The 26,741-nt window shown below is 37.4% G+C and overlaps 1 protein-coding gene and 1 long non-coding RNA gene across 9 annotated transcripts in view; one reads left to right on the top strand and one right to left on the bottom strand.

Annotated features, from left to right (window-relative positions):
* LOC138237732 (uncharacterized) overlaps window positions 1-26,741 on the top strand; it is a 117,830-nt gene that overhangs the window by 45,583 nt on the left and 45,506 nt on the right. The gene's annotated exons all lie outside the window — the stretch shown is intronic.
* trpm3 (transient receptor potential cation channel, subfamily M, member 3) overlaps window positions 1-26,741 on the bottom strand; it is a 227,348-nt gene that overhangs the window by 39,323 nt on the left and 161,284 nt on the right. For 5 of the 8 annotated variants that reach the window (XM_069187305.1, XM_069187304.1, XM_069187303.1 and 2 more), the window contains exons 6-8: window positions 25,875-26,042; window positions 16,499-16,673; window positions 15,733-15,856 (exon numbers count right to left, since the gene is read on the bottom strand). In XM_069187305.1, the coding sequence (XP_069043406.1) occupies window positions 15,733-15,856; window positions 16,499-16,673; window positions 25,875-26,042 (467 nt within the window). Of the gene's footprint in view, window positions 1-15,732; window positions 15,857-16,498; window positions 16,674-25,874; window positions 26,047-26,741 lie in introns of all 8 variants that reach the window. The other 3 variants (XM_015367507.2, XM_015367487.2, XM_069187307.1) reach the window with 1 other exon arrangement.

Genomic DNA, 26,741 nt, shown 5'->3' on the forward strand with positions numbered 1-26,741 from the left:
GTACAATATATGGACTGCAAGAAAATATCTCCCTGGGGGTATTCAGAACCAGCACCATAGCAAAGTGTGACAGTCAGGGGTTGGTGCTTTCAAGGGATCCTAAAATAGGTGGGCCCAGGAAAACAGACACATGCAGCCATCAGCCACAAACCAGTGCTCTTTTATTTACAGTGCAGGTGAAAATAACACAAACCACAAAAAACGGAAAGCTTTACGCTCCTCTTTGAACTACCTGCTGACATCTTCACGCCCACTATATCAGTACTGCCGGGGAGATAATCTCCTTATCGGCTTCTGCAATAAGGTCTCTCTTCCATGACTCCACTCAAAAGACCCTCTCTGAGTTTCCAGAACATTCCTCTGCAAATCTACACAGGTTCTAGTCACTTAGTCACTTCCTTTTCATACTAGTGAAGTTTCAGATAGACAGTCCCCATTTCCAAACAAGAAATCACACCAACAAAAGGAAGCCTTAGGTTCTCTGTCAAATGCTTCCTGTTGTTGCTGCTTTAATATGTGCTCTTGAATCCATGTTTCGATGTCCCAAGAAGGGATGTTCATTTTCCGCTTACAATTGAATAAAATTGCGTATCGCCTCGCCTGTCCCTGCACAAAAGTAGTGACAGTACAAGAAACATAAAGTCTTTAATTCACATTTGACACGTTCCAATCTAAAGGGATGAAGTTAACTAAAAAAATAAACTTGGCAACACCTCTCTCTGTATATTCAAAGCTTTGTACTATAAAACACGTCTTTCTATGCACAAAATACTCCCTAGGTAAGCTAATATTTATCAGTCAAAATGGGGTGGTCAGTTAAAATACTAGCTTTATTGTATGTCAGCAATTCATCCCTAGAAAACATCTGAATATAAAGTAGCCTAATTAAATTGTTTTTACAATAAATATTAGACGTATGAATAGTTTCTTCTCCATGGCAACTTTATTCAGTTGTGATAGGTTAGGACATGAAATGTCCCACTTTTGCAAGGAATTTTGGGAAATACCCTTCTCTGGAGTCTGGTCTAATGCTTTCTCATGAGAAGGGCACAAAAACGGCTCATTGGGTGTGATCATGAGTGCCCTTGTGAACCACAAATCAGAAATGGGCCATTCTGAGCCCTTGCAAACCCAAGCGGCAACGCGCAATATGAAGTCCGTGAGATTGCAAGTGTGGATTTTGGGACACAGCCTTAGACTCTGCTGGCCAGGAAGCCAGACGTGTTTCTGTTAAGTGTTTGTAGCTGGCAGATAAAGAGAGCAGAGTCCGACCTGACAAAGCGGAGGGCAGCTGACATAAAATAGATCAGAGTGAGACTCATGTTATGGGACTGGGAAGTGTCCCAGCTGCCTGGTGGTATTTATAGAAAGGGACAGAAAATGTTCAGTTAGAGCCTGCAGGAGAGCTAGGCTTTTGTTTTTTGTTGAGAAAAGGCCTCAACATTTCTCTTGAAGTGTTTTTAACGTGCAAAGGTCCTTAAGGACCAAGGTCACAAACAAAACAATATAAGAAATGCAAAGAGACCAGTAGGCCCACCAGGCCCATGTGGTAATTACTGTAGAAACTAGTTGATCCACAGTTCTCATTCATTCATTTCTTGAGAGACACCAGAGTTTCAGCTTTAACAGTGTGACAGGATAACATATTCTTTACTCCCATAAGCCTTTGCCTAAAGAAGCGTTTCCTGTTCTAGGTTCCATGTATTTACCACTGGTGTCCTTAGGTTCCTGTTTCATTGTTGATTCTAAAGTGGTTAAATTTTAAATACTTTGTCAAAGCCTTTGAGGATTTTGAATACTTAAATCAGGTCCCCTCACAGTCTTCAGTCTTGAACAGAGAAGAGGTTCAGTTCTTTTAACCTATCTGTGTGGGACATTAATTCCCTCAAACTCTGGGATGTACTGTATCTAGCTGCTCTTCTCTGGACTGATTCCATTCCATGTCTTTACTGGAATAACCAGAATTGTGCACAGTATCCTAAATACAGGCTATACAACTTTAACATAACATTTACATTCTACATATATAAATCTGTGTCCTAGAATTTTGTTTACATTTTTAATTGATTCCCCACATTTACATCAGGATGATGATGTAAATGGCATGTCAACATAGACACCTAGATCTGTTTTATAAGTAGTCTCTTCTAGCTGAGAATTTTCCAATGTGCAGGTATAGTTTGTTTTGCTAATTACATGCAAGCCCTGCTCTTGTTTAGATTTCACATTAATATGTAAAGTGTTTTCTTAGTTTTAAATTTGATCCAAATCCCTGTGGAGGCAGTAAATACTGTATACATAAGAGCTACAGCACCTGTGATAATTTCGATCTTGTAAGAATATCCAGACAAAGACCTCGTGTGAGTTTTGAGTAAGTAAATTCATTACATGGATGGTGTCAACTTAGAAGACTGTGAGCATCACACTTGTAAACTTGCAAAACTTGCAAAAACATGCTTGCAAATCAGACAACCATCAGGTGAAGGGGAGGAATGGAATTTTGGCAAGCCAGAAAGCAAAGACTGAGCAGTCAAGTCGTTTCCCAAAACTGTGAAAGCAGATGGTTGCAGAACTTTGTCTGAGTTCTGTGCAAAAAAATGCTTCTGTTTCTAAATTTCTTTTTTAATTATGAACTGTGGGGCCCAGCAGCACGTGGGAATTTTGGAGTTGTGATTGAGTTGTAGTCATGTCCTACTGTCAATATCAGATCTGTGGTTTAAGGAGCTCCTCTCAATGCAAAGAATCAGAATAAGTGAATGAGTGAAGAATAACAATAAGAGAGTGAGAGTGATTTGGTCAAAATCTAACTAAAAACGAGAATGACAATACATCCGCAAAGACAGGCAGTCAGAACCTTTAATGAGGGAAGAGCCAGAGAGCTGCTCCATGAGCCAACAAGGAGTGAAGGATATAATGCACAAAGCACAGAAGAGTAAGAAACATGATACTTATACATATTTATGGACAGAGGTGGGTGAGATTAGGACTTTTAAATACCAATAATAATACTGATAATAATGACATTTCAGTTTAAATTGGTATGAACCACTGAGCATCTGGCGTAAAACGAGACTTGCCTGAAGTTGTTGTGCTGCGTTCCCTAATTGTAGTCTAACACAGAGGCCACAAGACATGAAGTTTGGTTTAGGCTGCTCATTTGTGTAGCTATACGAACTCCAAGCTAAAAAAGGTGAAAACGACATTGTGGCAAATTTGGAAGGCAACATCTGCCTCATCTGTCTCCCCCAGCTGAGTAGACAAGTACACAGAGCTCTGGACCACATAAGAAAAGTGGATCACTTTCAAAATGAACTCAGAGCAAATAAAGGAGAAATACTTAATACAAAGCAGTTTCTTTATCCAGAGGAAAAAGGCCTACACAACATTTACATTGACGACACTGTTTCCCTAATTCCAGGTGTAGGAAAATATACAAATGAATCTAAATCACTTTGCATCACATACAGCCAATTGGAGTGACAAAGTTACAAAACTTGAGACAAAAGACTTAAGACCACGAGACCATATAAAATTGCTGGCTTGGGATGTACTTGAACTCCAAGAGATTTTAATAAAGTTAGTAAGTGGCAGCATTGTTCATACCTGAAAAAATAAAGCATGAGCTGGTCTGAAAAGAATATTTACAATTTTTAATGAGAAAGATGTGTACTGGCAGCTCAAACTAGATAATGAACTTTCTTAAAATATTGTACTTTTATTACCGCTTAAGGTGAAAATTCCACCGACTTCTAATCATTACGGAATAACTTAAATGCTGAATATTATTAAGATATTTATGATTGCAGGAGACATTGCAATAGCTGCACTGACAAAAGGGGATTATAACGTATTTAAACAGGAGATAGACAGAGCCCTGCACCTGAATGTGAACTTGAACAGCAACATGATCCAGTACATAGTACTCTTAAGTGAGGTGAAGTACATAGGGGTGATTATAAGGATACCCAGGGTCGAGCCTGATGACGCCAAGACAGACGTAATTACACAGATCACACACTACATCCCTGCTGAGATGAGAAAGAAATTACAAAGACTGGTAGAGCATAAAAGCACAAATATGGGTGCAGATCAGAGGAAGCCATTTTTTCTAGTAGCTAATTGGTCAGAAGATCAGCTATTCGTTTGAAGAAAGTCATGATATTGGTTTTGCCAACATGACTGAGCAATGCGTTACATATTTGCACAGCCTATTAGGTAAAAAAAGTGCCTTGTGCTCTCAGTTTTAAATGATTACCTTCTCATGTTGTCCACTTGTGCACTCTGGTTTTTGAGTCTGCTGAGTCTGAGGAAGTCCATAGGGTTGACTTTGAATACTTAAATCAGGACACCTTAATGGTTTTCTTTCAAGACTTTTGAACATCTCTTTGCTTCACTGATTCCAGAGCAGCAATATTTTTCCTATTGTGATAACCATAAATGTACCTAATACTCCATATGGAGTCTTATTAGTGCATTACTCATTTTTTGATCCATAATTTCCCTTGATATCAGTTTTACACTCTGGGCTGTATATCTGAACCTTCTGTATATGTTTTATTAATTTCCCACGTTGATGATGGATAGGAAGCCATTATTACACATACCTAGAGAGAGGCCACCTGCAACAGTACCGGGAAAGTTATACAACTTCAAACTGAGAAGTATGACATGAAGATAGGAAAAGACATGATGAGACCGATATATATATTTTTTTAACCTCTGTGATGTGTAGTATGCATTGTTATTGAACAGTATTTTGAGCATTTGCAAAAAATCTGTTACTGCATGAAGCACTGCAACTGCATTTTTGGAACTCAAAACATTTTTAACACAAACTGAACCATACACAAGTGCGTTTCTTTGTTCTTGGTTTCCACAGAGGAATAAAAGTGTGCCTTTGATTGTTCTGCCCATGCAGTCATCATATGTATTCAGCTAGTAAATTCATAATTCATGCTAAAAATACCAAACTCTGAGTGCCTTTTCCTAAAAAAGCCATCTTCCCTGAACATGAGGGAATGTAAAGTACATGCTTCCTGCAGAAAGCCTCTGTGGACGGCGATGTATAACGGGGTTTTTGACCCAGTTCAGATTTACTCACTGCTTAGCCTAATTGTGTCAGCCTTCTTTGCCTTTTCTGATCCTAGATCTTTTCTTCCAACCACGGCAGGCAAAGTTTCCGAATTGCCATCTGCTCGTCGGAATGAAAGGGTGAATCATATTTTATGCCTTTGATCCCACTACTTACAAAGACAAGCATTACTTGTGTCATAGGCCCGCTCCCTTTTCTTTCAAGGATATTGTACATCCACTACAAAAAAATTAATAATAATAATAGTCCCACAATATGCCCTATAGCCCTTTCCAATTGAGGATTTTAAATAGCTTTGCAAGCAGAAATGCAGGGTTCGATAAGTGCACATATAGTACTGTACTGTCCTTCCAATAGCTTGAAGTTGTACTGTGCAACTGAGTAGTATACATGTTGAAAAAGACCCTGGCTCAAGCAGGAAGTGTGATGCAGACCTATTTTGTTTAACCACTTGAGCACCATGAGCATGGGGTCGTGTCAGGAGGAAGCTCACTTCCTGTACAGTGCCTTCCATCGTGTGTTCCTTTGTAGTCTATGAATGGCTTCAAATCTGGTGCCTTTCTTTTTTGCATCTGGACTTGAACTGGTATGTGAGGGTGTAGGCATTATCTAGAGAGATCTGCTAGATTGAAAGGTTTATGCTATGAGAATATTGTATCCTTCCCAACTTCCCTACTTGTTTTTTTTATATTTAAAAACTATGGGAAATGATTAATTGCCTGATTGGCCATGTCTGCCCTATGAAAGACTGTAAACATCGCAGGTGTGAACTCAAGATATGGTGTAACAGTTCAGGTGGCTTCCACTCTGAAAAGCGGAAAGAAAAGACAATTTTTCAGTGGTAAAGCTTTCTTCAGGAGTAAGGAACAGAGGCGTTTCCTCCCAGACCTCTCTCTCCCTCAAACCCAAAGAAGGCTTCAAAGCCAAAATAGTTTCTACTATCAGACCAGAATTAACTTTTACTTGTTGTCATGTGGAAGTGCTCATTTTAAAATAAGCTATTAAAAATCAAAAGGGGTGAATGTTTAGTGCTTAAATACTTTTTAAGCACTTAACAAAGATTGAAAAAATCAGGGATCTGCAAATGATTAAGACAATAACTGAACAAAATTAAGGTACTATATTTAGAAACCATTCTGAACTTTAAATGACATGCATCTTTTCCAGTTGTGTTCACACTGTATTAAGCTATTTGCTTGTGGCTGTTATTCATTTTCACTGTATATGTGAATTAGATGCAAAAGTAATTCTTCATGGGGGGAAAAAAAAACATTTTACACACATTTTATTTTGGAGATACATTTTGCCCCTGGTGGAGAACCTAATAAGCTTTTCTGGAGTTCCTTTTAGATTGGATTATAATAAGCTTGGCACACACAGCGAGGCAGTTTCCTGAACACACTACAGGAAAAGAGAAAATTGTGAATTATACATGCCATTTCCTCCTGCCTCATGCCTTTATTTACAGAAAAGAAACAAAGACACTCTGCAGAATAAGGATTGTGTCAGAAAGATTTAAAAAATGTGTCTGCATAGTGGTGTTAGTTAAGATGGCTATAGAGCTCCTAGAGATTGAATCAGTGTCTTCTGATGCAGTGTCAGCACTTGCAGAGAAAAAAGCCCATATAGTATATTAGACACCATCAGGTTTTCTAAGAATTTTTATAAAAAGTGTTTTTGAATGAGGAGGGGGTCCTTTACAAGTTTTTTGCTTTCTTTTGTCCTCTTCATAACATTTACAGTAAAATGAACAACCTCAGTTTAAGTCTGGTGGGGAAAAAACTCAGTGAATCAGTGCCCATTTTCTTGGCTTAATACTTCAATATAAACATATTTACATCTGATCCATTTTCATTGTATACATACAATATGTTTTCCTGATATCCAGTTGTCTTACATTATACTAGTATAGAGTGAATGTTACTGTTATATGAACTTTAAACTGGGGCTTTAGACTTGTCTGTTGATGGCAAATTAACTATGGTTAATCAAAACAATGAATTTACCTACAGTACCGTATGCCATGTCTGTTCAATAAAATGTCAGTGATACAAAAATATCTTCTTCTTGATAAGAACATTGTAAATCTGTTGCAGTTATATGTGAAATTCACTTCCTTGCTTGTGAAATTCTACATACAATTGATTATAGAAACCATTGTAGCAGACAGACGAGTTCATACAGCACTTTACAATCCAGATGGCAGTTTGGAAAGCATTCATGGAAAGCAGTATGTCAAGTGAATTTTATAATTTTTGTGCAGTTCATCCTCTCTGATATTTAAAATGCAATTTGTAGTAATTCATCAATTACAAAAAAACAAAGTTTCTAATGAATTAATTGCAATTTAGGTACATATTTCAAAGTGTATTAACATTTTGATGAACAAATTCACCCTGTCCACTTTTTGAACTAAGAATTTCACATAGCGTAATAGTAATAGTCATCTCAACAGGCGTGTCAATGACCATGTACTGTACCTAGAAGGCAGCACAATAGCAAGGCAGATGACTCAGTTGCCTCACAGTCTTGGGCTTGATTCTAAACTGGGGCACCTTCTGTGTGGAGTCTGCCCTCAGGAGCACTCCAGCCTCCAAAGACATAGCGGTTAGGTCAGGTGGTGTCTCTGAATTGTCCCTGTGACGGTGTGTGTCCTATGGTGGATTGCCTACCGGTGTCCCACCTTATGCCTTGTGCTTTTTGCAAGGGCTGTGATCCTTTTAGGGACTTTCTGATAATGGATATACAGTATATAGTGTACCTTATATATGGATAAGGTACACTATACAGTATATATCCATATAAATTGATAGTTTTAAAGACTTGTTGAGAGAATATTCTATATTAAAGTCAATAATCTCTCCTTATTTATGAGAAGAAGTCTTTGGCACATTTTTGCCTTAAATCATTATTTTCATGTACAAAATAAATAGAATGACCACTTTGGTCCCTCCTAATTGGGGGGCCAATTAGTCTTTTGCCTGTGGGATCGGGTCTCGGTAATTGTAGATGCGACGTACTGTAGGGTATTAGGTGATAGGACATCAAAGAATTAAGGCATTAGAGATCAGGAAAATACATTTGTCTGAACAATAAGTCAGTACAATCCAGGAATTTTCGTTTTGGGATATAAATTGATTTATTTTCCAGTTTAAGGTTTTCTTTACCTGACTGATTCCCTCATACCAGATTCTACGTACCCAACTCTCTTATTCATAATGTAGTTATTAGTATAGAGACTCACACACTTACAGTAAATCTTCTTTTCTACTGTATGTATAATTCCTATGAATTGTTCAAGGGTCAATTTACATCCAAGAGGATGTGTTGTGACATTTACATAAGACATTCTCCTACCAGGGAAAGTATTACTGACAACAGACTCCTGAGGCCATCTGATATTTAAAGCAACTTATCAGTGCATCGCTGTATAGCTGGGCAAGGCTCCTCAGCCACAGCATGGTGTGCTTAACTGTACCTTACTTTCTGCAACCCAGTGTGAACTGTTTAGCCTATTAACTTCACACAGCTTTATAATTTGCCTAATTCTGACAGCACAAAACCTTGTGGGAAGTAATTACAAAAAGAACTTTGATGGGTAAATACCCTGTGATGTAGGAAAATGAATAAAGATTACTCTGTGGAATGTTGTGTCAGAAATACAGTATATTCATTATGCAGGACAGTCAGTTGCAAAATTTCCCGAGAATTTTGTGGCTAAGTCTGTTTTTGGAAAGCTGAGAAGCGAATCAGAACCATGAAACATGAGGAGACAGAAGTCAGTTTTTATCATTTCCCACCTTATCGAGCCTAATCCAGTCAAATGCGAATGTGGTGACTGCACAGCTCTGACCGAATGCAGTTTTTCTTCTGGCTTCCAGAGGTTGCAGACCTCTTGCAGTGTCTGGAAGGAATCCACTTTTTGCACCAGGTGTAGCTGGTGTATCAGATCCTGACATGATCTGTCATACTCTTGAGAAGAAGGACTTTAAAGAATTGTATGTATCTAGCGGGTGTAGGCTGTCATAACACTTTAATTTTTTATATTTTTATATAACAATATAACATCCAAGGGATGCCAGTTTTGTTTAAAATCTACTGTACCAGTGACACTTGAAAATCTGTTCAATATAATTCTCAATATCGGACAAAGATCATGACAATCTGAATTTTGAGAGGAAGACAGAGGAGTTAATTTGCCATAAGTACAGTACATATACGTGTATGTTGGGATTTGTACTGTATTTGCATTAATTACAGGGGGGCATGCACACTACCATAGACACTGCTTTCACACAATGTGCACAGTACATTTAATTTTGAATATTACACTTACATTGCACAGGTGTGCAAGAAATAAAAAAAACTAGACTTTATTGAACTGGTGCCTCCATATGGGTACTGCCTGCAGGATGCCTGCATGTAAATGATATCCTGTATAAGTGACCCATTGTACAAAAACTACTGACCCCCTGATCTACACAGCCTTCTTGGCCACAGTTCCCTGAGCTGCCCAGGGCTAACAGACACCCAAGACACGTTTCACTGCAACACATCACCCGCCAGTACATACCCAGTAGCAAGCATGTACAGTGCATGAACCCCATGTCAGGATCAACTAGAGCTCATCCTGCTAATCCAGCAATCTCAGTTATTGCATCTCTTGCAGAAAGCACGCTGAAATTAACAAGGATGAAACTGGAAGGAAGCTTTTTCAGGGAACACATCAGAGCAGGGATGATCACAAATCTCTTAAAGCCAGTTACTGCCCTTTTCCCTCACCTGGTCACAATTGCACTGTCCTTTCTGATGTGTCCTTTAAAAGTGTTTTCGGGGCCTCTGTTCCCAATAGACATTTAAAGCCAAGATCATACTAAAATTAGGATCACACCTTCCACCAGCTCTCAGCAGTGGAATGATCTCTTTCTACAACCTTGTCCATTCGTTTATAAATTTAATCTTTTCCCACTTCTCTTGGAATTCATCGCCCAGATTTCCATTTGTCTGGAGATTTTTTTTTCTCACCTGCTTAGTGCCCATTCTCACATTCTGGTCTTTCTTTTGTTCTCCTTGGCTTCATTCAGCACCTTTTCTTTTTCTCCGACACATCAGAAAAAGCCTGACCAGCCAAAACATTGCATTTTTCTTTCTGCTTTACCGTGGAATTAACCTCTGCTTGTACTGTATAAATGATGACTTACGTAACTCTGCTCCTGCAGCCTGACTCACTGTGCCCTGCTTCTGCCTGTCTCAGCTCTTCAATCTTGTATAATGTAACCCTGTATGAGCTACAGTATCTCTGGTTTAAGGTTCTGGTTTATTGGTTCCCCCATTAATTTTTTTTTATCTGGCTGACAAGTCCGTGATGTAAAAAGAGAAAAAAATGAATATTATTTTATTCCTTCTCAAGATCTTAGCTCTTTTTCTTTAAAGTCAAGTGGTGCGCCATGTTACACAACGGATTTTGAATGCTGTTTTTTTCTGAATTTTTCACGTGTCATTTTTGGATAGGTTTAATCATTTTAACCTTACCGTCTACTTTAATGTACTGTACTTTACACTGCAAATTGTGAAATTGTAAGCAGCATAACCATGACAGCTTCTTAAACTTATGTTATAACAACATTTACATTTCATTATGTAAAAGACCAACTATTGCTTATGTGGTAAATGGCAGACATGATGTTAGTGGTTAAACAGCTAATTAGAATTAGCACTGAAATGTTCAAATACAATTCCAATTAGGTTTTTAAGGCAAAATGCAATCATTTTTGTAAGTTCGGAACTTCATTGTAGCAGGCATAAGATGTAATCTTAAAATGTATGTGTATTAAAGATTCACCACATCTCATGGATTCCAATACTCATATTGCATTTGAATGCCTCTCAGTCTATGTAAAGGTACTGTAAATAAAGACACTATTGGGAAAGTTTCTCTTTAGGAAAAAAGCAGTAGGTCACCAAAGCAGTCTGGTTTGATGAGACTGATGATTGCCGGACATTTTTCCCTTTAAAGAAAACATGCCTTAACATCTGCCTTATTCAGAGGGTCACTGTGTTGTGTTTTAGTTGAGGACGTTAAATGATCAGACAAAAAAAAATCTTTACAACCTATAGGCTCAGGTTTGTTTCTCCCCTGATGCTGGTTCACTGCTGATGGGGTTCAGATTTCTGTAAAGCCTGTAAAAACCACTGTTTATGCTCAGCATACTCAAGAGTGAGCTGTCCATTAAAATACAGTAGGAAATGGAGAAAAATGATGCAAAGGGCGTCCCCATTGTTAATTCATAACAGTTTTGTCCAAAGCTTTCACTAGAATGATATATTTTACACTTTAATTCTTTAAACTACTACTCCCAAAATAGAAAATTGCTAAACTGTCTTATACATAAACAATCAAATGATTTGAATGCCCAGAATTTAGAAGTGAAGTAACACTGATCATATAAAATCACTGGTGCAAAGCACAGATAAAGACATTACTGTACCTTCATGCCTGAGAATATCATTGTACGCTCTGAAAAATGAGTTAAATTGTCAATATTCTTAAGATCTTTGTATCATTTTTACGTTAAATACTAACTAAAGTACAGTATACCTGAAAGGGAGGATACATAAATCCATGCTTTACAGTACTGTACCGATTATCATTACTCTCACACCCGAAGAAGGATCCACAGCCAAAACATTGTTTCCTTTCTTCTCTTTTCAGCATGGAATAAACCTTTTACTTGTTCCTGTGCTGATTATTACTTATTATGTTCTGTACACTACATACTGAAAAACAAACAAAGAACTGCATTAGGTGTTTAAAAATAGTTTAAATTATGGTCACAATTGGTCTAAAACATTGTAATTATGCCTATATTCAAAGGCTGCTATTGTTTCAGTAGGCTATATGGGCTCCAGTCACTATTCACTGTGACCATTCAATTAAGCACCCACAGCCACTGTCTCTGGTTTCACCAGATCTGCATTTCAAATTGGAGACCTGACAGTATTGAGTCGCCACGATAAACATATTTCTCAGGAGGTCCACTGATGCTATCTATTATCTTGAGTTTGTGAACGTGCTTGGAAATCATGTGATTTCTGATGAGAATCAGAAAAGCACAAAGGGATCAGTAGAGGGAAATCTAGAATAAGATTCATTAGAGGTTTTTATGCTAGGAATTATACGGTTTATGCTACAGCACAACACCAAACCAAATGTTTTATTCAATATGGATCCCACCTGGCAATGCAACAGCCCTCCTTATGATCACATGTATTACTCAGTTTGGTTAATACTGCAGACTCCAAATTCAATCCCTAAGGAAGTATAACATTCAGGATTTTAAAGTACAGATTCAGCCAATCAGAACATGAGGTATTTCTTCCAAATGTGTTACCTGTAACACAGCGTGTTGCGTTATGTTATTCACTGGCCAAAGCTGATCGATAGGTAGCACTTGTGGTGCGTTAGATGTTAGTGAAACAATTACTTCATTTCATCTGTTTCTCCACTGTGTGTGTTTAAATCCGCTTAATATTATGGAATATTATGTGGAATTCTACAACTAAAGGGACATTTTGGTAGCTGAAAATAAAAACAACAGAAGTATAACGTGATATATACCTAATGTACATATAGAAGATGGTAGTGGTAGCTAAATATAAAAAATAAAGTAGACAACAGTATTCCACCATGTTCATAAATATTTTATGCATCAAACTCGGTAACTCATGGTGGTTATTTTGGAAAAGTTTTGACATTTTTCTTTGATCTATATACATTTTTAATACTTCATAAAAAGCTATAATGTTTTAACCTTTTCTAAGAATACATCATAAGAATACTGTCCTTTGCTGTGATTTTTGTTGTAGAAAACGTTGTCACATACAGTAGCCGGATATATACAAAATAGTTCATTATTATACCCTGTTGTGAAAGCGATGTGCCCTTATCATTGAGAAAATCTATATTTTGTCTTAGTGCAAATCTCAGCAACGAATAAACAGGAAACAATTTAACTTTAAGTTTTGATTATGAAAAATATATTTTTCATACAGTATATACTTCACTGTAGTGGCTTTAAAACCATACGTTATTATACTGTACTTGCTGTATATACAGTATACTTACATAGTATAGTTAAAAGAAACTACAGTCTAAGAATGCAAGGCTGAGGAGTAGCTTGTCAGTAAAGCAGGTACAAGTGAGCTTTCAAAATTCACAGACCATAGGAGGAGACAGAAAGTTTTTGAAGCTGCATTCACTTAGGGTTACTTAGCAACGGAGACATAAGTAACAGTAAGGATAAAATAGTTGCATTTTCTAGCATTTACTACCCTTTTCCCTGAGAGAGAGGACAGAGCAGGTCTGAGGTACTGAAGAAAGCTTGCAATTCTGTGTGCCTTGTATTGTTTGAACTGGAAAGTACTGTACATCCGACACAGTTTCTAGTGTGTTTATTCTGGACCCTCACCTGAAAAGGAAATGCCTTCTACAATTACTTAAGTTGGATCAGAAATTAAAATAGTGTAAATAACAACAGTCACAACAGCAAAGCAAAAACATATATTTATTCAATCAAATCAAAAACAGGGCACAGAAAACAAATGTGCAACGAGCAACGAAAATAAAAGACAGAGCCATACCAAAATAAATATAAAAACAAATTAATAAATAAAAAAAGGAATTACTCATGCATACAGTACATTTGAAAATAATGCACTGAAACACACAGCATCAACCGCAAACACTGATTTGTATGTTAAAATATATTTTACAAAACATTCAGAATAGTGTACCATTGTTTTATTTACACTGAGACCTTTTAAAATTAATTGATTAAAAATAATATTATGACCCTTTCCATAAGAAGAGTTTTGGGACTCACACATTATTTATGCTTTGCTCTAGATCGGTACTTGGCTGAAAAGGTCATGGTCCTAACATTACAGCAGAAAGATCACAATGGCCACAAGCTGAACAGGTCTTGATTTCTGCTTTTCTGTGCTAAGCTTGTTTCATTTTAATCATTCTTTATTTACGGAAGCTATTTCAACTAAATACCGTATACAGTATATCCCTCAGCCAATATGAGAATTATAACTACATTGTCTTTAATGTGTAGTTTTAGCACAGATAACTACATCATAATTCATTAGTATATACAGAAGGAGTCAAGAAATAAAATAGTAGTTTAATCATACAATTAGAGCAAGCAGCAGTAAGCACTAATCAATTGTCTACACTAATCCTGTGTATACTTCATAGTAACTCTAGTAAAGAAAAAAACAGTAGTAAGAGCCACTATAAATATTTCAGTAAAAACTGACCTATGCTGAATAAAATAAGCTGACATTTTAATACAGTTGACTGTTTCATAGATGCATTTTGTTCTCGACACCTCAAAATTAAAATATATGTATTTTCTGTAAAAATACTATGGCAACCAATTTCAGTAATTTTGTCTGGATTGTTCCTCATTTAATTACTTGTCAGATGTGGAGTAAACTAGCTTTTGAGTTTGTTTTATCTAGAGAGCCCTGGAAGTGGAATGTCAGAGAAAACTGTATTTGTAGTGAATGCACCGACGTTTCTGAATATCACCTCGAGTTTTATGTATATTAACTTTTTTAGTATTTTTCAAATTCACACTGCATCTGGGATTGCAGGACAGCAAAGCAGAGATTAATTCCTTTTTAGTACCAAACAGATGTCAAACGGCAATTAAAAATGTTTTAAGTGCATTTTATGCTGTCTAACCAAAGATGAAAGCCTTAAAAAAATTATGCTTCCAAGGAATTTGCTGAGGCTGATTTTTACGGCCTTGCCAAACACAGCAGGGCCATATTCATAAAACTTTTACCATTGTGCTTAATTAAAACCTGATTATTTCTTATGACCAAACGACGCACAAATGTGACACAGAACCTGCAGAGTACTAATTTGATGGCTGCTACAAGACATTTAATTTATTCACCTATTATAAAATTGGGAATTATTAATTAATATTAATTATTGATAAAATTAGGAATTGCTATTTTGTGTCTGAAAAGGGGGCGCTAAAATGAATGCTACATAATTGAAATAAATCGAACAGAATGTTAGAACTCTCTTTTAAACCATGCCCCGTTTGTTCAGCAACAGTTCTGAAAAAGCCCGCAGGTCTTGTTCTGAATTGTCCCACCACTCCCACTTTTGTTTGTTGAATTGTTGGTTTGGATTTCAGGTAAAAGTGGAATATTTGAGGCTGCATGCTGCGATAAAGCATGCTGTGATGAAGCACGGCACACAGTGTCCATTGAAAGAGCTTGTACTTCAGCATTTGTATTGTCCCAGGCAAATGGAGAGGCAATCACCTGCAATGGGATTTGTTTTTACATTGTATTACTGATGAATGGGAAGGGCAAACCATATCATTACAGCACAATCACTACATAATTATTGAAAAACACTGTGGTTTATTTCACTGGTATTCATTCCTGGTCTTAAAAGGCCACAATATTGAATTCCACCCCAGACTACTCATGAATTGATTTGAATCAATTGTTCTTTTAATTGACCTTCATTGAGGGTTAGAAGTTACCTGTAAAGCCTGGCGGGCCACATTTGAAATGCTGAGGTATTCTCTGACATGGATGGGACTTACCAGCTCTTTTTTCTTCATGCATTCCATTAGTATGATGAAGAGGTGCTGAGCCTGAGTACGGCTGTAGTTGAAGGTCTTCTGAATGGTGACAAGCAGCTGATCCCTCAAAGACTCATTGATGACCCTGGTGGAGTGTGGTGATGGAGAGGGGACAACATTTCAAAACTCGCTCTTTCATTTTGTCTTCTGCTAATTTTTCATGTTTTCTCTTTGAAAGCCCAGACAATTATATTTATTTAATTGCAAGTTATTTAACCTAAATTATTATATAAAATGAAAACTTTAAAGGATCCATCAAATTAATACACTGTGAATATATATATGCAAGTACAGTAAAGTGAGTCTTCTCAGTTCCAGGACACCTTGCAGTGCCCTGGTCCTGGGGACCCAATTAAGGACTCAGTTAAGTAATGATCTCAGCTGAAAGGAAAACAGCAGGTGTCTGGATCTCCAGAACTAGGGCCAGGGACACCTGCAGTACTGTGGTGAATGTTTGATTTGTCACTGGCCCAGTTTCTCTGCAACTTTCATATTGTGTCCTTGCAATAAGATATTTCAAAACCGAGGAAGACGAAGGGTTTCTAAGGAAACAATAAGGAAACAGGAAATTAAAATGCAATAACTGCATTTGTTTTGCAGCTGTGACAGTTTATATTTACTCATGCTGAGCTAATACAAAGTGAACTGTGTACTGGGAAAGAACACACGCGACAACATGAGAAACATTCTGACGCTTTCCTGTTGGTCGCCAGACTCTGAAACGTACCCTCCTTCCTCTGAATATTTGTGCCCAAAGGCCAGAATGTCTGAGGCACGCCCACTGCCATCGCAGACGACAACTGGCACAGGAGGGGTGTCCCTCAGGTACTCAAGGACAATGGAGATGACATTAGGTCCGCCTTCTACAATGAGAGCTACCACAGGGACTCCTTGCCCAATTCCTGTGGGAAAAGAACAATGAAGGGGATAGAAGGGAATTAGACACCCAATCCCTAAGTGCCAGTATGCATTAATTACGTGTATTGATCATGTGCATTGATTAAAGTCAATTGTTTGATGGAAAACATCTTACTTGTCCCCTAACCTTTCAGAACCTAGGTTAAAATCAATTGAGGCAAAAGTAAAGCGGGGATCATGACTGTTAGAAAACTTCAATAAATTAACAGCACAGTGAAGTCAGAGCATTTTCCATTACTAATCTCCTTGCATAACAAAAATAAATCCATAAACGCACAGGAGAAAATTGCAGGTTCAGGATAGGTATGGAGTCTCTCTCTAGTGAACCAGAACTACAGCTGGCAATAAACCAAAACTGATGACACTGCACGTATGGTGGGTTTGAGCTCTCAGCTGTGGAAATAGAAAATACTCGTATGAGTAAAGGGTTGGTTAGTTTACCCCTCTTCTGGAATTAAAGGTTTGCTTAATATTAAAAAAAACAACTATTTTGCAAGTCAGTGTTTTAATAGCTGCTGTGTATTTTGTTCTGCACTCACATCACATTGAATCCACACACAGTATTGATATAAAAACAGCTGGCGGTAAAGCCTTTAGCTACAGGGCCCCTAGTTTATGGAACAGTCTGCCGGCCTATGTACAGGATGCCAAGACAATCTCAGTATTCAAATCCAGACTGAAATCCTATTACTTCAGCCTAGCCTACTCACACATTACATCATAGCTTGTTGCAACTACAGTATGGCTGCTGGTGCTGCTATACATGCCATTGTGCGTCTCTGTGTTGGCCCACCAGGTTGATACATCTGTTCTGATCAAACTATCCTATTCTCCTCCCCATATGTCCGGATGGAGCCTGGGCTGGGCACCATCTGAGTTGGATGCTGCATTACAGCCGTGGATCCAAGTAGGAGATCACAAATACAGCTATCGTTTAGGAGGATTTGCTGGTCTACAGAGATCTGGCATGGAATACTGGCACACAGAAGGACATGATGGAAGGCTTATTACTCCACATTTAGAACTTTTTTAGAATTGTATACTGTTAGCATGCCCAGAGGGGTTGGGCAGCCAGTTGAACTTGGGCCCCTTGAGGTTTTTTTCCTCCTTACTGGGGGGGGTTTGGTTCCTCTCCTCCATTGCCCTCTCGCTTTTCTCTTTCTGGATTGTAACGTCATGTGTTGTCACACATCTTTGTCAAGTGCCTTGGGGCAACCTTCTTGTGAAAGGCGCTATATGAAAATACATTGAATTGAATTGAATCTGGGGAAGTAAACTTAGATCCTTGACCCACAACACCTCACTATATAATATCTAATAATTCCTTCATTTGGACTACTAATAACATCAACATTATGACATATTTAGGTCTATGAAGATTATGTATAGATATTAAGTTTTCAGAGGGTGAAAAAGAAGTGTTTTACACTTATGGGTTTCAAGTCCCTTAGAAACCATTTCTTTAACAAAAAGATACATTCTTGTGAGATTCAAAGAAAAAAAGGTATAATCAAATATTGGGGATTATATTGAATAAGATTGAGGTAACAGCAATTCTGTGTAATCTGGCTCTGCAGTATTAATTTTTAAGGATTCTTTGCCTGTTTCTGCATAGTAACTGTCATTTAAATTAGTCAGAGATGGTGCTGTACTCTGGCACCGTAAAAGTATCAAGGCATAGCTGATATACTCACTTAAAGTTACATAACCAAACAGAGGTGGCCCAGCAAAAATCAACAGACGCTTTCCCTCTTAATATTACTTAATAAATCTAATTGAAAGTAATGGGAAACATCCATCAATTACCAAAAACCTGCTCACTCCTGTTGAATCTTGGGCTACCCCCTTATCCAGACACTTGTCTATCGCAGGGCATACACACAAACATACAGGGACAATTGAGAGACACAAATCATCCCAGCCAATTTGTCTTTTGGGACAACACCCAAACACCTGACAATACCCCCCAAGGGCACTGGGCAGACACGCAAACACCTTACAGAAAGCACCCCAGTCCAGCATCGAACCCAGGCCTCAAGAGCTGCTTGTGCAGCAGCAGTACCCAAGGCATTGTGCTTCTCAACGGCACCATTACGATAGCAAATACCTCTAGAAATCATCTGAAACTTCATTTAAAAAATATGAATCTCCTTTCCTTTTTTCAAGACTCTACCAGAGGCAACATTCATTATTCTGAAAGAAATCTGAATTTCTTCCAGTGAATTTAAATGCTGGTATACAATAGAGATAGAATTGGCTGTGTTTTGTTTTGAGATGCACAGGCAACTTTTTGGTAGAGTAGCTAAGTTCTGAACTGATCAGTGTTCTCCAGGATTATATCCAGATCAGTACTGCCAGCATGCTTTACTCTCCAGAGAAACTGATGTTCTTACTGCAAAAGTCTGTCCAACTGTTTGAATACAGTTCCTTCAATTTTTAATAATGTCAAAATTGAAATAACCTTAAAAATGAAATTAAATACTTAAGTAAGAGATGACTAATTGGGGAAAAAATATACTTAAGATTGCTAACATTTTTTTTGTCATACCGTTACTGTATATGTCATTATAAACCTGCCATCTGCTCTCACTTATTTCAGTCCCACTGGCTCTGTCATTTAATAGATGAGGGGGCTTTTCCTTAAAAACCTGTCGTGCCTATAAAGCAGCCTATAGCTCCCTCCCTCTGAGTATGTGTTCCACATTCTAAACTACCGGTTTCTGTCACAGAATACCAATTAGTTCAATATCGTGACTTTCACAACACAGCCTTCCAGTTCTTATTAAATGTATAAAAGGTAAAATACGGTATTAAATGCTGGTACAAATTCAGCATTCGCAATATGTATTGTAGATATGTTACCTTTATGTCTCACAGCCAACTAAACCGTCTGTCCCCCAATAGTGATACTACTCAATATTTTGTTACAGTACAACACTAAAGCATTCAAGGTTTCTGCTTTTATAAAAAGGTATTTCCTAAATTGTCAAGCAACAGTAGGAAATGTATTTTGTTATATATTTATTATATAAGTGTTATACAGCATACAGATGCAGCCATTCAAAATGCACGGTGTACAGCTCCATACTGTGCAAAATTTTCTCCAGTTCAGCACGTTATACCACGGTACGTGATTGATTGGCCAAAGCGACCAACAGGAGGCACTCGTGGTGCATTGCTTGTTAGTGAAACCATTGCTTCATTCAATCTCTTTACTGTGCATGTTTAAATCTGCTTAATATTGAATATTAATATGGAATTTTACAACTAAAGGGACATTTTAGTAACTGAGCATAAAAAGAAGAGGAACATAATGTGTCTGAAGGTCATAAACAATATTAATATAGAATCATAAACCGATTGTAAACTGTATATTGCAGATGTTAACTGTATATGCCTGGTATTGGTAGTTTAAATAAAAAATACACACCAGTATTCCACTTTCTTCATAAACATTTTAAGCATCAAAGTCTTTCATTAAGTTACACACAGTACTGTAGTAATTTTGGAAAAATTTTACATGCTCCTTCCTACTATATTAAGTTCATATACTTCATGAAAAGTTATGTTTTAACCTTTTCTATAAATATTTGTGCTTGTTATTGCACAAAAGCGCGTGCTTTTTAGAATTTGATTAATAGGGAATATAATATGGAATTGCATATCTAAATAAATTAATGATGATATAATTATATCCGTACAGCTTAAATTATTACAGTAGTACACTTTCTTTGTAAATATCTGCTCTGATCACGCTTTGAACCGCCTGGGTGCAGCTCGCTACATTACAGTGCTCATTACCACTACAAGGACAGAAGTGTTTTTTAAAAAAGAAACGAATGTCAAAATGTTTCCAAAACGTCCACTTGTGATACTTTAGCTGCTTAGTTACTTGATTCCATATTAATATAACTATCAAGTGATGTTAAGTCACTACAACATTTATCTTTTTACAATAACAGCAAGTGGTGCTCTTACTATGTATTCTTAGAAAAGGATAAAACGTTATAACTTTTTATGAAGTACAGAATATAAGTTTATAAATGTTAGAACAAGCATGTAAGTTATCAAGTTAAATAAGTTTATGCATAAAATATTTATGATGAAGTTGGAAGGTTGTGTTCTTTTGTCCAGCTGAGCAATCTTGCTTTTATAAAATATACTGACTTTTTAATGTTTAATGATTAACATGGTATAATATACAGTTTAAAATTATAAACTTATTAAGAGTATACAACTTAAATTCTTAATTGGAAAAAGACTGTCCCTCAGCTGTGACCGGGATTCAAAACCAGGCGTTTCCTGGCAGCAGCTCAAATGCTGTACAGAAGTTAAGCTTTATTAGCTCCACCTGGCGGTTTTACAAGGTGCTCCCAGATACTATTATCATATTTCAATTAACATGTGGTATATTGCGTCAAGCCCACCGCGTTTTAACGAAGAGTACTTTTATAATGCTTCCTGATCTTTAAATGATCTGCTTTCCTCTGTGGGAAATGCTTCATACAGTATGTCTTTATTTTTACATGCAAGTTGAAGATGTGTTTTTAAAATGCAGCCTTTTAAAACATTATTTAAATATTTAAATCTAAGTTTGTATTATATGTTTCTATATTTTATAATAGTTCTGGTAGGTAGCTGCGTAGGCTGCAAAGGAACAAGTTATAGGTTTATTCCATGCTGAAAAGAGAAGAAAGAAAACATGACGTTTCGGCCTTGGTGCCTTCTTCAGGTGTCACACCTGAAGAAGGCTCCATGGCCGAAATGTTGTTATATTTATTATATTTTATGTTTTGTGTGTGCTTTTCACCTTTTTAACTTTGTCATTAATTTCTTTGAGATGACATGCAAGGTATTACTTTATATTAGTAAATAAACTTTTAACAATTCAGTGCCGTTTGCATATTGTACTTTTGTAAAAGCTTTTTAGTTAATAAAACCATTGTGACTGCTGGCTATTTAGGATAGGAAGCACATCAAGTTAAAGCTTTTCTATTACACAATGACTTGATATGAAAAACAACAAGGGTATTAATTCTCCGTACACGCAGGGTATGTTATCTTTCCATGTGAATGTGGACATTTGTTGATAAAATCCTATTTTAAGTGCTGTATGAATTATGTGATGGTACAATACAGCACTGAAAGGGTGGGGTGCCATTAAGGTGTTATAACTATTTACTGATATATCTGAAAGCTGTGAACTTTCATTGATCGCACAGCCCACTTTCTGTATGACTGTTTTACTTTAGCATTGAATGTGGTGGCAGTCCTAGAAATCTAAGAGGGCCATGACCAGCACACAGTGTGTACACACAGCATGGTGAATATCAATAGTACTCAGAGAGGCAGGGAGGTGTGAAGCTCATGTACACTATACTGGCTTCTGCACACAAACCCAAACAAGCTTAAGACCTTTACAGCTTGGTATTGAAACCTCAAGGTGGCAGGGACATAAAGTCAATACACTGTCTTATGTGTCTTAAGCTAGTTGTTTGTTTAGGGGATGAAGTTCTAGGTAGGATTTCATTTCATCTGCCCTGCTTTGGGCCTGCAGTCTACTGCACTTCTGGCCTCAGCACAGAAATCCTGCTCTCATTCTCTCTATGCATCTCCGAGCTTCTCTTTGTTTAAGATCTTTTTTCTTCCTCTCTGAGGATTTTTTCATGACAGTTAAAAGGAAGAATCACTGCCACTGACTGTTCAAGCTGACTACGTTTTAACTTAAGCTCCTCAGAATGTTTTTCTTTGAAAGTGAATTACTGTACATCTAACAGTGGCCATGGGGAAGGTGTTCAAAGAGGAACTCGAAGGAGACCAATGCAGATGCGTCTCTAGCAGAGATCTCGTAAAGAATTAAAAGGACTTTGGATATTACAAACACAAGTGGGGAATGTCTTAGAAAAATAACTCTGCCAATTTAGATCAGGAGACACAAGTAAGTGTTATAGGGTGGATATAATTTAAATCAATTGGAGACTCTGAACTGAAAAATGTTTTTGGTGGGTATAAAATGTGATGCCTGTGATGTATAATATGCAGTTGACCATTCTCAGAAATGCCCCCTAAATTCACATTGCATCTTATACTTTGAAAGTTTGGGAAGCAGACAACAAATACCAATAATATTCAGAGAAATATTTTTGCCTCTGCATTCTACAGTCAAACTACAATACATGATATGAATACTTACTGTAATACTGGTAGTATTCAGTGGAATATGTTTAGTTTATGCCACCCTATACCATATGAAGTAGAGATTCTAAAAGAAATTGGCTGAAGTACTGTCCTATCTAAACATCACAGTACAAACTGTTTGGCTGAGACATTTTTAGGATCAAGCTCAAGCTAGACATATCTTTTTCATTCTGTGCATTGATTAAGGAAACTTTGTATTGTTTTGAAAATATATTTGTGTGAACTACACACACACAAATGACTTTTGTACAGCTGGCTATAACCTGGAAACAGAGATCATTGCATGGCAATAGAGCAACCGAAAGACATTTCAATCCACCTCCAACTTCTGTTTTAGAAAGTAAGGGTAAATGTTTCACTTTCAGTGACATATGCTGGGATTCACAAAAAAAGTATTTTGTTTTATGCTTAATCAATACTTGTTTCCAACAGTAATAAAGTACTGTCATTTCTGTTATAAAGTGTTTTATCACAATGCGGATTGGCTAAAATGCAAATAATTGAATGGGAACCAATTTTCCATATATGAAATATAAAAATATATTTTCCATACATTTTCTTCTAAAATCATAGTGCTTCTCATACACCAGTAAATACAGTATATAAATGATGTACTAACACTTAACAAATGATGGACAGGCAGACAGCATACTTATTAATCTTTTGTGACTAAAATATACTAATTGCAGTACAGTACATAACCTTCGCTTTTCACTATTGTATGGTATGTAATAGAGTAGTAATACATGCTGTATATGTGTCTCCTATTGTGAATGGTTAGCATTTTGCCTTTAATGAAACAGTAGACAAATTAAGCACGTCGGTCTATTTTACCACGTTGCTTTTCTCCCCTGAGAACATGTAGCTGACCTACTTAGGAAACATTACACAACAGTCATTATTTATTAAGTTAGTGTCTTCTGATGTGAGTCTGATCTAGGCACATATTGTCTTTACCTCCACCCTTAGCAACGCACATGTCTCTCTATTGTAGGGCCTTCACGGGAACATCACTGAAATAGACGCTGTACCTTCTTACATTTTACAATTTCGCAGTCCAGATCCGTTTCTTCGTTTCAATTTACATTTCCAAAACTGCTTCGAAGCGGCAGCCGCAGCAGCAGCAGCAAAGAGGCGAATTGCCTGACAAACGGCAGTCTCTTCCCTGCTGTCGCTACCAGACTGCGGATTTCCAACGCCGCAGTCCAGCCTGCCGTTCTGTGTGTCTCTGACATTTCGGACCTACTATGACGAACACGTCAGGGTGCATCTCTCATGGACTCGACAGATGTGAGAACGCATCAATGTCACACAGGATGTGAAAAAGAAACTGAACGTGATCGAGCACATGAAGCGTTTGGGTGATGAAGCAATGATCAAAGGAGATGCCAGTGATGACAGTTGAACGTCCCTTTGCCTTCCCAGCCCCCTTCATATATTCTCAGGCATAGGATGACAAAGGGAAGCCCACGGGTCACATGAGCAGATGGACAGTCAGGCAAGAGGCCAGCACTGAGGGCCCTCCCACGCTGGCTCGTTTTGCTGCACTGTCTGCTTTGGGCCAAATTCCCAGTGCTTTTCCATCAGTCCCATAGAGAATGGAAGGCCTTCAAATTGCAATAGTCTGAGATAGCATGTGCTGCGAAATTAACATCCAATTTGTTTTGGGAGGATGGTTTTGGGGGGTGGTGAGTTAATCTCATTCATCTCTAAAAAAAAACATCTAACTTCCACTGAAGGCTTTATAAAGCTAATGATTTGATACTGAGTACGATTAACCCTACATTTAAACTTTGAGACTTTGCAATTTTGTGATCCGCATGTTTAACGCTGTGGTTTCCCTCTTAATACGGAATGTGTATATTTGTTTAAAAAAAAACATCTGAGATAATTGAAGCAGTGTCAAGTCTTGTAAAATGAAACTATAAGGAATTTATATGTCAGCGTGTATGACTTTATGTGATTAGTCTTGAATATACTTTTTTATAGCTATACTTAGTGTTGTCACTTGCATTCGTACTAGATAGTTGTCATCAATCATAACTGGACTTGCTGGTCCTCATTTCAGGTAACAAATTACAGTTTGTGTTTGCACATCAGTACTTTTTTGCCTTGTGGTGAAATATACCGTAAATCTGCCTTACAAACACCTCTGATGGAAATCATTTAAAGAGTTACAGTGTTTCCTTCCCAACAGGAGTGGAAAAATTTTATTTACATAAGTCTGGCAGGTTCCCTGGTTCAGTGATACGCCGAAAATTGAAAATGACAAGAAAAATGTGACAGGGTCCTTCAAATGATTTATTACCTGAAAGAGTGGAACAACTATGCAATGGTAGAATCTTTATTTATAACACATTTTTTTAATTTTTCGACAAATACTTCTTTATCTTGTGTTATGCTGTCCTTATAGGACATATTTTTATGGACTACTAAACATTTATTTAATTATAATACAGTATAAACATATTGTATATGCAAAGCTTCAAAGCTGTGTTTGGGTGCAAGATAACATCAGGAAAATGTATTAAAACACAAAATGACACAGAGTAATAATATATACTGGTAGGTTCTCTAAATGTTTAAGTCACATTGCTCGTCAAGACAGACCAAGAGTTTACATAGGTAAAGCAGAAAATAGTGGAGGATGTGACATAAGCCACACATTCTTACAGTCCCTAAAGTGAGATCTACACTCACTTTCAAGAGCACAAAATAAACTGCAATCCAGCCCTGTCACGGCAAAAAAAGACATCAGAAATAATCAGGATTGCTGAAATCTTGTAAATGTCTGGCTGACTATTCTGACTTTGGCGATCTATGCATGTCTTTAGATTGTATGGATGCTTCCAGTATTGGTGATTGATCCTACCTGTGTGAGAAAACACTTCAGGAGTGTGGACAGGCAATGCTAGGTTTGATCACGCAAGCATGAATTTCCTGTACATGCCTCTCTAAAGCTGTAACTTTTCTTGGTTTATACTTACTGGTGTTGATTTTCTGAAGCGAAATGTGTTTCTCTAGTTGTCTGCGAAGCTTCACTTCAGCACCGTACTTCCCTGTTGTACCATTGTCAGCCAGTATGAAGTGAGAGTGCAGGCTGTTCAGAACTGTTAGCTTGCTCAAAGGGTTTGACATCGTCTGGTACGGCCTGACTACCTATGGAGAAGGAAAGAAAAGGATTGACTCCTCAGGATCAGTTTCTTTTTACCCCTTTCCCACACACCTTGAGAGGTGAAAGCACTTTGATAATGCCATTTAAAACGAATCAACAACAGAAAAGTTGGCGAAGTTTGCTGACGGTAACCCAGGTTATTTGCCGTAACGTAAAAACGTACCTCAAGAATTGAACACTATAACTCAAAAGCTGGTATGGAAAAAATAAAAGCTGTTACCATTCATTCATCATCCATCCATTTTCCTACTACTTTGTCTCGTACAAGGTCATGGGTGAGCTGCAGGCTATCCCAGCAAACAACAGATGCACGGCAGGGTACACCCTGGATGGGACACCAGTCCATCACAGGGCACACACTCACACCAGGGCTAATTTTCCCAGAAGCCAATGAACTGGATTATCTTTGGATTGTGGGAGGGAATCAAAGCAACTGGAGGAAACCCACACAAACATGGGGAAAGAACTCCATGCAGATAGCACCCCAGGAATTGAACCCAGGGCCCTAGGGCTAACCACTGTGCCACAATGCCACTCACTCATTGTTTAATAAACAATTATTTTTTAATAATAAGTCCTTAAGTATCTAAATTAGCAGTCTCAAAAGTTCAGAAGCACAATACGTATTTCTTTTTTATTTTAGAGAACAAAACAAAACCATTTTACATATAGTATAATC

The sequence above is a fragment of the Lepisosteus oculatus genome, chromosome 3, assembly GCF_040954835.1.
Source record: "Lepisosteus oculatus isolate fLepOcu1 chromosome 3, fLepOcu1.hap2, whole genome shotgun sequence".
In the NCBI taxonomy this organism is placed as follows: Eukaryota; Metazoa; Chordata; class Actinopteri; order Semionotiformes; family Lepisosteidae; genus Lepisosteus; species Lepisosteus oculatus.